Genomic DNA, 15,560 nt, shown 5'->3' with positions numbered 1-15,560 from the left:
ATTTATAGGGAGGAGTAACAATACATAGTTCTTCCTACTCTACCTCTTTGACAACCTCCCTCTCGGGTGGTGACGATGGTTCTTTCTCAATCTCTACTCTTTTATCACCTGAACCCCCCTCATTATCATTCTCCTTAGGATTTTCGGTAAATTTTTCACTGGTGATTGTTACAACATCCGCATGTTTCTCTGGGAATGGTCTTAGAGATGTCTGCGCGAGCAGGGAGATTTGAGTCTCCAATGCCTCGTTGTGAGTGACGAGGGACTCGACCATAGTGTTTAGTTGCGTAAGGGTTTCATTGGTATAGAGACTTTGTTTTCTAAATTCTTCATTCTGAAGCGTTTGTGTAGCCACAAAGCGTCCCATCATAGATTCTATCCTAGAGTGAGTTTGTGTCTCAATGAAATCCTCCATTAATATTTCCAGGTTGGATTTATAGGAATCTTGCGATTCCTCAAAATACTGGGAGTGATAATCGTAGAGAAAATTTGGGTGATACATAGTAATAGAGAAAAGAGTGCGTTAGTCTATACTGGGCAATACTGGAGTTACGTTATCGACTAAATTAGTCCCCGGAAACGGCGCCAAAAACTTGATCATGACTTAGTAAGTCTATGTGAATCGTGACTGCAAGTGCACAATCCTATCGCGTAGTTTTAAAGATTATCGAACCCACAAGGACTACAATCGAACGTATTGTGGTCTAATGTTGCTATGTAAATTTAATGCTGATGATTGTTCTAGGATTGGAGGGATGAAGAGAAATAATTATAACGTAAATAGAAATAAGATATGGGATATAGGGGATATCGGTATGTAATACATCAAACTTCGGGGATTCGATAGATAGTTGGTGTAATCTTATTGGTTAAAATATTCTTCAGTAGAAATTATTTATAGAAAAGACTTAGTCTTGAATCTTAGATTAAAATAATTCCGGCAGGCTTTGGCAATGAATAACCCTTACAATCGAATCCCAAATGCGTAAAAATAATAAACCGTAATAGTCCCCGATGTGGAGAAACTATCACTTTTACAAGGTAAGAAAACTGCCTAGAAAACTAAAAGAAAAATAGTGCTGAATAAAATTAATCGTGAACTTGAAAACTGGAAGAAGAGAGAGAGTCCTGCAAGTCTGAGAGGTCCACTTTTTATATCTTTTTTCCACAATCCCTAAATTTTAGCAAGGTAATGGCATTGTGGCTAAAAAAGTGGAGATAATGGTGGAAGACCAGGTTGTGGCAGTTGCCACAACCCTAGCTTCTTAATGAGTGGCGGACGCCACCTTTGTAGCAACAGAAAGCCACTTCTCAAGGGCTGGTGGAGGGCGTCACCTTCCTCTTGGGCCAATGTGATGGGTGCCACACTCCTTGGATAATGGGCGCGACAAGCCCATTTGCTTTGGTAGCCCATTATCCCTTTGAAAACCTCATTTTCTTCCCTTTTTCTTTCCTTTTGGCTATTTTCCACTTTGCTTGCGGTAAACCTTTTAATCGATAAATACCTGCAATAAACATAAAATACTGCGTAATAATAAGTGTTAATCGAGTAAAAAGCAATGCATATGGAGGGGAAAATACGATACGTTTTCACGTTATCAAAAGTCTTTCACAAAACATAAAACATCTCATTTAATCACTTCCCATTTATTCTTCAGGAAATCAAAAGTGCAACCATTCGGTCCCACACTCTTGCTCCCATTGCAGCTTCAAGCCGCGTCCTTAACCTCAGTCTCACTAAAAGGTTCTTCCAGACTCCTATTTTCTTCGTCAGAAACACAAGAAAAGATAACGCCTTCAGGAACGGGTCTTGAGTTGTTGGATTCTTTGAAGAAGTTCTCAAAATGACTCAAAACAGCTTCCTTGACTTCTTTCACTCCTTCGACTCTACCGTTATGCGACTCAAAAACATTGATAAAATTCCTCATGAACCTATCCTTCATAGACCTATGAAAAAATCTGGAATTATAGTTCCCCTCCTTAAGCCACAACTATCTTGATTTCTGCCTAAAGAAACTTTCCTTTAAAACCAAGTTTCTCCAAAAGACTTATGACACCTTAGTTCTTCCTTTAACTAGATTAATAATATTACCTCCCTGATTTAGAACAAGAGAAATATCAAAATCATTCAATTCATTGATAGCATTCTCAAATTTCAAATCGATTCATCCAAAAACTGCTTTGTTCCACCACTTAAGTTTCTCTTTCAACATTTCCAGTTTCTCTTTAAAAATGAAATCACATTTCCCTGTAACAACAAGATTATTCCACTCCTTAGCAATAAACTCCTCTAACTTCTCATGCTTGATCCGTCTACCCAATTTTTAAATCTGAACGGTTAGGACCCTAATCCTCAGAATTTGACTTCATCCAAATGGGACAATGGTCCGAAATATCCATCTACCCAATTTTTTGACCAAAAATCTTCCAGGTTGAGACCAAAGAAGTAGACAAAAGGAACCTATCCAATTTTATCATAGCATTCCCATCCCCATTAAACCAAGTGAAGCAACCACCAACACTTGGAACATCAATCGGCTTCATGTCTTCAATAAAAACTTTGAACTCCTCACATTCTGAAACTCTATAACTCATCCCTACTTCAATAAGCTCCTCCTTTCCTAAAATAGTGTTGAAATCCCCCCCCCCCCCAAGCACCATTCATCATTCAGACTCTTCCTTTTCAAATGAATCAAAGTATTCCACAACTTTCTCCTTTTCACCAAATTACAAGAAGCATACATATTGATAAAATTATAAGTTCTCCCTTTTCCAGTCTGCATTAACACCAACAAAACCTTCCCCCTTAAAGCTAAAGTTTAGATACAACCAATCTTTCCTCTAAAGAATCACCATACCACCAAAAGTACCATCAACCATACTACTAGTCCATTATACATCCTTAGCTCCCCAAATTTCACTAGTGGTTGAACTATCTACATATTGAAGTTTTGTTTCTTGAAGAAAGCAAATGTCAAACTTGTTTGCTTGATTGTTGAAGCTGGTTCTCTTTCTCTTAATTCTGCTACCACCACATCTAATGTTGAGGGATAAAATATTCATCTAAGAGATTGTAAATCCGCTACCCGTTTAATCTTTGCTTCCTTATCTCTTTTATCCATTAAAGTTACTTTTTTCACAGCATTAAAATTCTTCTTGCCACTCGAAATCCTTAATCTAGTGATCGAATCCCAGGCTATCTTTTCCCACCTCTGATTCCGAGTTTTCCACAAACCTGGAATTGCAATGATTGACATCAGAATCAGTAGTTGATTCGCAACACAACACCTCCTCGCCTGATAATTGATTATCATAACCAGAAAGACACAATCGAGAACTACCGGACATAATCCTTTCATCGATGGCCTTCACCTCCGACTCAACCACTTGCTTGCAATTTCTAATTGCTTTTCTAAGGCACCGAATTAGGGAATGAATTTTGCCACTCCTAGGCTGAAGAGTCGAAAATTAAGAAGGGTGAAAATTCTCTTTCTTTAGAATGTCCAAAAACTCTTTTTTTTAGATCATGGGTTGACATCCATGACTAAATCGTTGATAAAATATTAAAAAAATTTATCCAATACTCTCATAAATACAGACTAAATCGTTGGTAAAATATTAAAAAAATTATCCAATAACCTCACATTTACCAATGATTTGGTGATGACTCGATCATCTATATTTAAAATATTATTGACAACTACGAGACCGTGAACAATCTTTATAGATAACTAGTAACAAACTTGTGTATACACACATGTTCTAGAGTGGTACACGTATTTGTTTTCATACTTTAAAAAAATAGTTGATAATTTTTTATTTTTTAATATTTGGATCAATAATTTAATTTTTCCCATTTCATATAATTTTTATCATAAAATAAAATTATTAAAATTTTATTATCTATAACTCACTACAATTATCAAAATTAATTAAAAAATTAATTAAAATTAGATGATAAAACATGAAGAAAATATCAAATTTTAATTTGTTTTTTAAAATTTTAAATATTGATATTTGAATTGAAATGATGAATTTATTCAATGTTCTCAAAAACAGTTAATACATGATAAAATTTATTATTTTTGTTATAAACATATTATAACATTTTCTGTTTATTAACATCATAATAAAATAGTAGATTTTTTTCATATATAAATATTATTTTTATTTTTGGCATCATTTATAAAAATATTTGGATCAATAATAAAAAAATTCTCGTTTATAAAAATAACATTGTTTATAAAAATATTTGGATGAACAATACATTGTTTACATATATAAAAAAAATATGCTTGTTTTGACATTATTTGTTAATGGTGTAGTTGTAACATACAAACTCCATGAATATGGTGCAGAAAGTAATCGAAACTTGGAAAGGAGGAAGAGATAGAATGTGAAAGATAAAGTTGTTATTCATTGATTGAGCAAAAAGGAGATTACAATATCCAATATATACATTGGTCAATAACTAACAAATAACAAAATTAAACTAACTTTACACGTGTTAAAGAATTAGTGGCTCAATAATATTAGAATATTAATAGCCCCCGTCAAATTGGACGGTGTATATTATACAATCCTAACTTAAACAACACGGCAGACAATGTTGGTGAATGCAATGGCTTGGTGTAGATATCTATTAGCTGAGCATTGGTCGAAACAGGCAACAATTGAATGTGTTTGGAATAAAGTCTCTCTCGCACTACATGACAGTCGAGCTCGATATGTTTACTCTCACGCCGAATCAGTGGAGCTACGTCGGGCTTTAAAGAGATGAAAAAATAGTGTCAATGTCGGTACATTATTCTTATACTCACACTAATACTATAAGACTTTGATGTAAGTCCAGCTCACTGGATGCAATTGTTTAGGAATTATTGCTTGGTGATTTTTAGAACACCTTCCTCGAAGCCATTGAAATGAAGGCAAAAACTTATTTAAAAAAAAGGTATTTATGAAGAGGGATGACACACCTACCACACTTGTTGCATATCCTCTTATTCTCTTCAAGGGGAAGCACCCCCTAGTCTGAGGAATGACGCACCTCGGTTAAGGCATGATCCATACCATCCTTGTTGGCGAAGATCAAGAGGGTATCCAATCTCTATTTATCTACCCATACGGATGAACCATTTTTTGTCGCGTCTCAGACTCCTAGATGAGGCTTATCCATTTTAAAAGTCCTACTAACATATAAATGAAATGGCCATAAGTAGTAGCATTGGATCAATATAAATTTAAGATTCGACATCCCTATCAAAAGTCATCAATGGTGAAAGACTTCGTCAATTGCAGGGAAGCAAAAGCCATAAACCCTAACATCTTTCTAGAATAGATATCGCCACACAACATTGTGTTCCCTAGAACCCTAGTGAAGCAAACGGGTGTAGAAGGAAAGAAAGGTTTTTAGGTGTTATCTTGAAATATATGAGCTTGAAAACCCGCATAATGAGTGGGAACGATAACTAGACGAGGGATATTGACGAAGATGGAAGAATTTGTAAACATAGAAGAAGAGTTCTCAAGATCCACGAGCAACGAAAGGGGAGAAGGTAATCTCATGACTCCCATATATCCACCAACAAAGGCAATTATACTATCCACAATAATAGGCATTAGAAAGTGCAAACCACACCATCAACGGTCGAGATCTTACTCCAAACTGTTAAGAATACTCAAATATCCTAGTATAGGAAAAGATCATTATTATTAGGCAGAAGTCCACGCGTCGAGATTCCCCTACTAAACGTTGTTAGCCACGACGGAGACAATTAATGTGCATGTTCCCAATGTCATTAATGTTCCACTGAAACTCTTTCGCTTCCTTCTGCCAAAAGCCAGACAGAATACATGCATAACAAACTCTCAGTCTACAAGTGTGAACAAAGACTTGGGGACAACTGTTATGGGTCGTTCACATGGCATGCGATGAGGACACAATAACAAGCATCACACGGAAAGGTGTGCGGAAAAGGTGAGACCTTACCTCCAACTAAGGACAGATGATTCCGGCCTCTAACCCACTTCCCATTGTTAGATGTGATCTGATAGCCATCCGCAAGAGGTGTCAAATCTCATCGAGGCGATTTCAATCGTCCATCTTATATAAAGCACAACACATGTCATTTTAGGTATTCTCTCATTCACGCACTCAAACTACTTTCTCATTTATTTATTGACTTAGACTTTTGAGTGCAAACCTTACAGTCTACCTCCGTTGCACCATATCAGAAGTTCACTCCATCGTATCAATGTTAAAGTTCATTCGGCCTCAACTTATTTTTGATTCCGATACGAAAAAGACTATTAAATCCAAAAAAAAAAAATTATATGTCATTTGAAATGTTTTTAAGAGGCGTGAAGCTATCCATCAACTTCCTTTTACGCCAAAATAAAAGTACATACTATGTATAAATGAACGGAAATGAAAACTTTAGAAGTTAAAAAAATAGCAATATATATATATATATATATATATATATATATATATATATATATATATATATATATATATATATATATATATATATATATATATATATATATATATATATATATATATATATATATTACGTTGTAGGGGTTTTAATAACATTGTAACTTAGTGCAAATTAAATACAATCTTACTACTTCTACCCTTTTACGTTGAAGAGAAGAAATTAGTTGTGCTCACATTGTTACCACTTCCCACATGAGCACCATGACTATTGAATCCTCTTTACTCGTTTTTACGTTAGCTGGGAGTCACTCAATTATTTCAAACTTTGAAGTACATTGGATTTCACATTAAGTGATTGATTAATTAAATTGATTAAAATAAATTTCACATTAAATATGACAAAATTATGGTACAGATAAATTTGTATACAAACTTATGGAGAAAACATTTTTAAAGAAGAATAGAATGTAACTAGAAACGGAAGAAACACTTGATAAATAACGTTGCAAATTTAATTGAAGAGGGTGTTATTATGGATAGATACATTGGAAACCGAAGATGAGAAGTCTTAGAAATCAGTGCCCTGACACAATTTCCATGCATACATAACCACAAATATAACGCCATGTATGATTAGGTGGCACTTTCTTTTTGCATGACAAGCAACCTCATCACAAGAGTTACAAAAGAAAGAGAGAAGAGAAACCACTCCATTCTTCATTGGGGTTGCATCAACCTTGATTGATAAAGCATCTCTTATCTAGAAAAAGAAAGAAAGAGAGATGGGTTACAACAAAGGGTTTCATCACAATGGAGTGAGTCAGAAAGGAAGGCCTTATTTGTTGATATTGCTCATGACATTTGGTGCTGCACTTTTTGGTGTTATGGTGCTTCACAGGTTTAGAGAGAAACGCATTTTCAATCTTCTTGTCAAACAGAAAGATCATCAGCTTATTACCCTTCAACTTCTCTTACAGGTCAGTTACTCTCTTAAATCGACGTGCAAGACATTCCTATGTCTTAAATTTTCAGTCAAAGTTTAATTGTGGAAAAATAGATAGGATCCTATTTTGTCATGGTTTAACTGTGGCAAATAATTTAAGAGGCTCTTTTAGCCACTGTATGACCGTGTCAAATTTTGGATCTGTGTTGTAATCCGTTTTGAACTCCTTCAAAGACGGCTATAATAGTATATGTATAGAAATCAACAAAACATTTCTAAGATCTTCTGTAAGCAATTTTATTATTTGTTCTGTAGTATAAAGATGTTACGTTTTCAATTCAATTATGATGATGTTTGTTCTGTAGTATATATGTTCCTTAGTAATATTTTGGTTTTTTTCAATTCCATAGAAGGAAAAAGATCGCACAAAAGAGTTGAGTAGGAAGAACCAAGAGACAAAGGCAAAAATATACACCCTGAGCAGTCAAAAGATGGAGCTTGCTAGAACAATTGCTGGGATGAAATCTACCATGAATTCACTTAAAGATGAGCAGAAACTAATAGAATCCGCGTTCGTGGAACAGCAGCACGAGCTCAGAAGGATGCAGAAAAGAGGGAGTAATTTGGAACGAAGAGGATTTGAAAAGATAGCATCAAGAGAGAATCAGATGAAAAAGGAAGCAGAGAAAAAAGATACCCTAGTTAAGACCAGCAGGTTAAGTATTTATGAACATCCAACAACCATCTATGATCAAATTCTGGCAGAGAATGCAAATGCAACGGCGGAAGCACAGGGTAAAACTCAGAATGATAATCAAGAAAAAGATGAAAATTCCAAATATGAAGGTGATGAAGATAGAAGCAAATTAACCGAGTTCAAAGATGGGAAGGTAACAGCTGAAACGCAAGAAGAAAGTAAGACTAATGATGAGCAGGAAAAGAAAAATGACAACCCTGAAGATAATGGTACCGCTGCAAAAGATATTGATGCTGAAGTGTTGGAGGATAAGAAAGCAATCATAGAAGAGCATCAAAGAAAACTCGAGATGAACACAGATGGTGAAAGACGAGATTTCAATGTGAAGCAGTTGTCTGGAGAGAAGAGGAAACAAGATCATTTAAGTAAAACAAAAAGGAAGCACCGGAGAACCATCGTTGAGAATAAGTTAATGGAGAATAATGGGATTTCTGAAAGTCATGGAGAGGTAAACATGAGCAACAGAAAGGTTTACAGAGAGGAGAACAATGGAACAGTTGTAAGAGACTCTGATGAGGAAAGGGACGGCAATAACCAAAGAGAAGCTGAGTCACAGGCAAAATTGTTGAAGACTGAAAACCATGAAAACAGTGAAGATGACAGCAATAACCAACGAGAAGCCGAATCACAGGCGAAATTGTTGAAGCCTGAAAACCATGAAAACAGTGAAGATGACAGCAACAAAACAGTGGGTAAGACTAATCTGCAGGTGACAGACAATGGAATCAATAATTACAAAGAAGAGCATGAAGATGGTACTGTCCAACAAAACTTGAGCAGGAGGCATATCAATAATGCTGAACAACAGAAATCCAATATATTCCATGAAAAGTCAGAAGAATTTGAAGTTTCAGATTTGAATAAGCAAGAGAAAGATACAGGGGATGATGGCGAGGAGGATAATACCGACAATTTCCTCAACGAAACTCAACCTGATTTTGAAGATGAAAGTGAGAAAGAAGAGTACAAGGAGGAAATAGACGAATCGGAGTTCCAGAGTGGTTTGTAATTAAACTGGATTTAGAATGTCCATCCAAAATAGTACTCATGGTTTGGGTTTACTGAGTTTGAAAATATTTTAAATTACTGACTATAGAGTACCAATATCATCTTAGGAATAGGATGTGAGTGAATACATAATTCACCTTTATATATTTGTGTTTTAGTATTATCAGACATTTTGTTCACATTAACATATATTTATCGATCTCAAACTTTGCAATGAGATATGTTTAATTGTCACCGAACTCATTCTAGTTTCACAAAAATACTGACAGGTTTATACTACCATTGGTAAGGCCTTTGAATTTGATATATTTTGAAAGAGCTTTTGTTAGTGACTTTCTTTGACATAGAAGTGCTATTGATAATGCACTTCAAATACTACCATATTATTTGATAGTGCAGTTGAACATTGTCTGCTGTAATTAGTTGTCACAGTATAGAAATTTGTCTCCACGTAACCACTAAACAAAGCAACACAACTCTTATTGTTTTGAAAGCTTAGTGTTCCCCGCATACTGTCAAAGTCAATGCACTTGTTATTTTACTTCTCCCGTGTAGCTCATTCTCATGGATGAGAAAACCTTGCGGGGTGTTATAAACAATTCATTTTAAAAGTTACATTTTTAAATATAAAAATAAATTATTCGTATTAATGTTACCCGAAATTTCTCACCTGCAATCTATTCTTATCATTTTAAGATTAATGGTTGGGCCAAATCATAATGTTACCCGAAATTTCTCACCTGCAATCTATTCTTATCATTTTAAGATTAATGGTTGGGCCAAATCATAAATTTTAGCTTTTCTTAATATTTTTTATTTACCTAATACATTTTAACTTGATATGTTTTGATGAAAAAACAAAGCACGTTGGGTATGTTAACCGTGTAACAAGGTTGTCTTCGTGACTCACAAAGGACAGACAATGTGTAAAAGTGGAGGGTTTATCAGAGGATAGACAGTGCTAAGTTGAAAAGGAGGTGTGTCAATAAAAAAAACTAAAAGGGTTGGTGTTTTACTAAGAAGCTAGAGAGTGGAGTGTTTGTGCGGTTTAGAAAAACCTTGAGGAAGGTTAGTGTGTGCTATTTATCTTTCTTGTTTATTTTAGTAAAATATTAGACATTGTGCTCACATTTTAGACTGAATAATCATGGACTCAAACTTTTGCAACATCCATGATGTCAGTCAAACACACATTATTAGATTGTTGGAATGATATCCCCTTTACCACTTGTACGAATACTTGGATGACCTATGCGGCAATTAATTTATCAAATGTGGTACATTACTGTAAAATGACCATATAGCTCGAACCATTATGGTGAGAAATTAACTACTCTTTTTTGCCCTGGTACTAGAATGATAAGTATTTGATAATATGGAAACTTATGGATAGCTTTCTTCTGGTAATAATAACATCAACAAAAGTAATTGCTTGCAAATGTAATTGAAATCCGGAATCGAAATAAATAGGCAAATATAACGCTAAAAGTAACATATTGTTACGTTATGGAAAGAACCATCTTCAAATATTCACTGTCTGTAAGAATTATTTGATAACAAGGCAAAAGGTTTGCTTGCCAGCAAACATGATCAGTCTAACAAACCCAAAAAAAGGCCCGGGCACACACATTATTACCAGGAAAACTGTGTTCTACTACGTTGCAAACATCAATGTGCCGCTTCAGGTAATTTCTGCAACAACAAAAAATCAACACATTTGGTGAGTAAAAGCTAAAATTTTAACTGCCAAATAAGATTAAGATCAGCTGTAATTAACATGACATGCACTACCTTGGCAAAATTAGCTTACATATAAGGAATGGAAGGAAGGAGCGCATGATACAAAAAGCACCAGAGAAATACAAATAGAAACTACTGATTCATTAAAGTATTGCAGCAAGCTCTGAGCTCATCTAATTACTATCTTGCCTTCTAATGTGGATTCTAAAATAAAAACTACTGTCTTCATTGACAAGTAGAAGAAACAAACCGTCATTCTTCTTCAAATAATCATTCTAAACTCTGAACTGTCAAAAGAAAAAGAAAAAAATTGCAGTTGCCTCAGAGTGTTAAATAGAACTTGTTATGATACCTCATTAGGGACTAAGCCCAATAAAGGGGTAGAGTAGGGGAGTTAGGGGAAGATTGCTTATGTGTCAATTAGCAGAGGTTGGCAACTGAACATAGGGCAGGAAAAATGGAAAGGGAATCATTCAGCGCCAATTTCCAATTCAAACCTTTTAGGTTGAGGAGAGACAGTACTATCCCTTCTCAGAGGAGCAGTAGCTATAGGTTAACAGGGGAATTTTCTTCTGCAACAAATATAATTTTCCAATCAAGAATACAATTTGTTTCTTAACTGTTTCTTTCATTTGGGTTCCTATACACAAAACATAAAACTACATATTTATCATCAAAACTATAACTACTCCGCTCCATCTGCATGTGAAGAATTCCCCCAAACAATTACGGATATATTGTACTGTACATGGCCAATGAACAAAAATCCATGCATTAATTTAGAATGGTAAATGGTGAAATACTCTTCTATCTGACATCAGAACAGCATCGCAGATACAGAACTCAGTTATAAACAAACAAGATTAGACACACTCATATTGAACATAGCTACAAGCTAATAAACACAGTAATCTTAGTTGTAACAGAGATAACTAAAAATTCAAAGTACCTCTTCTTTCTTGCCTCCGGAAAATAACTTGTATCCCCCATAGATGAGTACTCCCCAGCCAGTTAATGAGGCAATCACAAACTGGAAACACACAAATTAAAACTCAAGAATATTCACACACAAAAATCAATTCCAAAAAAATAATCCAAATATCTCAAGAGTAAAAAATAACAATTCAAGTTATGTAGAGTTCATTTTCAAACACAAAACTAGAGACTCACGTGCTCTTCCTTCCATTTTGAAGGGCTTAATGGGTCTTTCCAGATGTCAACTTTAGGGGTAGCATGAGGATCTGCAATAACCAAACGATGAAGCCATTCCACATATATCAGAATTGAGTACTAAATGCAAATCTGCGGTACACAAAATCAACTCCATGGAATAAAAACAACCGAAAGAAAGACCAAACATATATCATGAAACCTCACAAGATTACTCTATCAAAAATCAAAGTGAATTTCTTTGTTCTAGAATCACAAAATATGCAATACACGCTTCTGATTTCAATTGCATAGAATGCATAAATTGGAATTGAGTTGAATAATCGGAAATTACGAGTTAATATCTCGAAAAATGCGAATAGTTCAATTTCGGGGATTTTGATGAAACGAAATATGAGATCGGAAAATTAAACAAAGATATGATGAAAAATTAACCTGCAGCTCCGGCAAGGCCGCGGCGGTGGACAAGTTGAATCGGAGATTTGGAAGCGGATGTAGAAATACGGGTTAGGGATGCGGCTCCGCGCGCGAGAAAGGCCATGGCTATCGAGCTTGACACGGAGAGAAAGGGCAGTGTTGTAGTCGGGACAGGATGCTGCTGGAACAGAAATGACCTAAAGGGTTAGTATTATACGACAGCGTATTTCCGCCTATCCTCTTCTCGTTTTGGATCCTAAGTATAGGGGTTAAATGTAGTTTAGACCCGTAAAAATTAATTTTTTTAAGGCTAAAATTTCAATATTCAATCAATAAAATTTGTTTTCATATTTTATTCTTCACACTACTTTTTTATCTAATAATTTTAGTCACTATAATATCAAAATAAATCATTCTTTTTATTTAGAGTGTAAAAAAATGTTTAAGATTAAGTTTTTATTTTGAATGTAAGTCATTCTTATAAATTCAATTTAATAAGGATAGACAAACACCTGTTTATTGACATATTGGTATATATCATATTTCATTTGATGTAAGTTTTTAGACTCATATATTCACGTTGTCGATTGAAAACGTGTAATTTAAGCATATTGATCATTTGTGATGCGATAATAGGTGGTTAAATAAATTTTGGATATATCTAATATCATATTAAGTTTTTATATTGGATCTCTCTTTCATACGAATATTGTGTTTATATGAAGACTAATAATGATATTTTGTAATGGTACAAGGAATATGTAATGAGATAAATATGTAATGAGATGGGAATGATATCTTCTGGTGAGGTGGTAAGTGCTCCTGGTACAGGTAAGTGGGGGAGATTTAGAAGGTTAACACTTAAACACACAAGTCACTAAAAGTGGTGTGTGTCATACCCTAATTTTATCCTTAAGATTTCACATATCATATCATTTTCATTTCAACCAAGATCACAAGCATGGTATCCTCCTAACTTTCACCTCTTTGAATTTGTCTTTGTGAGAGATCATCAAACACTCTTTTGTGTTTTCCTTTTACCTTTTTGCTTGCTTGCATTCTAACTTTGCTAACCTTATTCAAAATACAAAAATATGTGTTGTTTCCTTTTTTTATTGTACAAGGTAGAGACTTGTTATCAAATGATCAAGTTAGGTTTCTAAAATAGGGTTTTGATTTCCAAGGTCAAAGTGTGGTCAACAAGTGGTCCACAAGAGCTTTTACTCCAAGACATGACCTATAATCTTTGGTCACATTTTTTGCAAGCTTCATTCAACATCATTTGATCAAGAGAAGTTAAAATTGTGTGCATGTTTTCAAAGTTGATTCAAGTATGACTCATGTGTTTGTTTTCATTCCATCTCCATCTAATTTTTAAGCAATTATCAAGATTCTTCAAGGGACAGTCAAGTTTTCTTCATTTGGTATTCAAGTGTTCATCATCGGGCCTTTGGATGCAAGAAATGATAAGAAAGCACAAGTTGGCATATGTTTGGTTGACCTAAAATCAAGTATGGCATATCACTTGGTCCAAACACCATAACTCTCTCATTTCTCAACATGCTTGGAATCTACTTTGAGTCATATGTCACATTTGAACTCCTCTACAACTTTGCTTCAAGAGACAAACATCAATTTTGCCTCTAAGTCCATCAATTTTGGAATTTTCCAAGATGCCCATGTGTGCACAAAAGTAGGCTCAAGACCTCGTCGACCTAATGTCTGGCCTAGAATTTCAGGTCACGACCCTAACTTTCCATTCATGCCATTTTCAACTCAAGCATCCTTTTGATTTGATTCTTTTTGCATTTGATTCTTCACCATGAGGAGATCATTTGGCACAAAGAATATCTCAAAACGCACAAGTGCATTTCATTTGGCCTAAGCTCCAACATGGTACCTCAAACTTTGCTTCTTGCGCAACTTTCAGGTGACGAATTTCATGTCATTTTCAATATGGGGCCACCTGCACATGTGCAACTCATTTGAGGACCTAGAACTTATTTGAACAAACACAAAACAATTGGTTTCAAGTGTTAATTCACGCATTTCACTCTCACTCTCACACGCTTGGCAAATCATCAAAATTCTAACCTAACTCACACGAATTTGTTTCCATTTCACACGTATCCTGACCTCACTTTATTTCCTATAAATAGAGGAAGCATTTGCCTCATTTCCATGCTTGGATAACCAAAGAAACTCTGAACCCATTTGAACCCGATACCTTAAAAAACTAGGTAACCATTTCTTGGATTCAAGCTCTTTTAGCTTCGTTTCTTCACCCAGAATCACTCATCGGCACCTTCTGAAGTTGACTAAACCATTGTCGTGCTCTGAAGCTTCTTGAATCAAGCTCACCATTTCCACCATTATTTACCTCTAAAGCTTCAACTGCAAAGGTAGATACGAGTTACATTTCTGAGCAAACGAGTTACCGGTGTGTTCATCTTGATTCACTAATCAAAATCCTTCAACTACCTAAAATTTATATTGTGTATTCATCATTTAGTTTTACTTTGAAGAACTAGGGTTCTTTGTGTTCTTGAGCAAATTCTCTTTGCTCATAGCCAATCAATGGCTCTAAAGCAAAGAGACATGAGCGATGATGTGTTAGGCAATTGAATCCATGCTTGGTTATGGTTAAAAACACGAGTTTATGAAGTTTGCAAAATCTGGTTGGAGATTGAAGATAAACATGCTTCACGCGTGTTTCAGACTTCACTCCAAAATTATTTGAATTTCTCCAATGAGATGAGGACGCGTGCATTTTTTTCAAATTTCTCTTGACCGTTATGATTTGGTGTTGTGATCCATTGGTGAACGTGTTTTGACTTTTGTTCTAGGTAGTGTGATCATCTGACTTGGCTTTAGTAATCAGATTTGATGGCTCGATCTTTTTTCGTTTATTTTAATTTTGTTTTAAATAGTTTTTTAATTCCTTTTTCTTTCAAAAATTATTTAAAATAGCTCCTAACTCTTTTTTATTCCAATTTTTTACAGAAAATCTCTAAAAAAATTCTATCTGATTTTATTTTCAAAACATTTTAAAAATCATTTTTAGCATTTATTTGTTATTTTCT

General features: G+C 34.8%; 2 protein-coding genes across 2 annotated transcripts; one reads left to right on the top strand and one right to left on the bottom strand.

The window, feature by feature from the left end:
- Positions 1–6,909: 6,909 nt before the first annotated feature.
- On the top strand, positions 6,910–9,389 carry LOC127103362 (uncharacterized). Its single transcript, XM_051040631.1, has 2 exons — positions 6,910–7,419; positions 7,796–9,389. The coding sequence occupies exons 1-2, from the start codon at positions 7,225–7,227 to the stop codon at positions 9,149–9,151; spliced, it is 1,551 nt and encodes a 516-aa protein (XP_050896588.1). The 5' UTR covers positions 6,910–7,224; the 3' UTR covers positions 9,152–9,389.
- A 1,238-nt stretch (positions 9,390–10,627) lies between these two features.
- On the bottom strand, positions 10,628–12,762 carry LOC127103363 (uncharacterized). Its single transcript, XM_051040632.1, has 4 exons — positions 12,496–12,762; positions 12,061–12,131; positions 11,840–11,920; positions 10,628–10,842 (listed from the first exon to the last, which is right to left on the bottom strand). The coding sequence occupies exons 1-4, from the start codon at positions 12,599–12,601 to the stop codon at positions 10,819–10,821; spliced, it is 282 nt and encodes a 93-aa protein (XP_050896589.1). The 5' UTR covers positions 12,602–12,762; the 3' UTR covers positions 10,628–10,818.
- Between the last annotated feature and the right edge of the window lie 2,798 nt (positions 12,763–15,560).

This window comes from Lathyrus oleraceus, chromosome 7 (assembly GCF_024323335.1).
Source record: "Lathyrus oleraceus cultivar Zhongwan6 chromosome 7, CAAS_Psat_ZW6_1.0, whole genome shotgun sequence".
NCBI lineage: Eukaryota > Viridiplantae > Streptophyta > Magnoliopsida > Fabales > Fabaceae > Lathyrus > Lathyrus oleraceus.
Note: the sequence above shows the minus strand (reverse complement) of the source record. Positions and strands in the feature narration are given on the sequence as shown.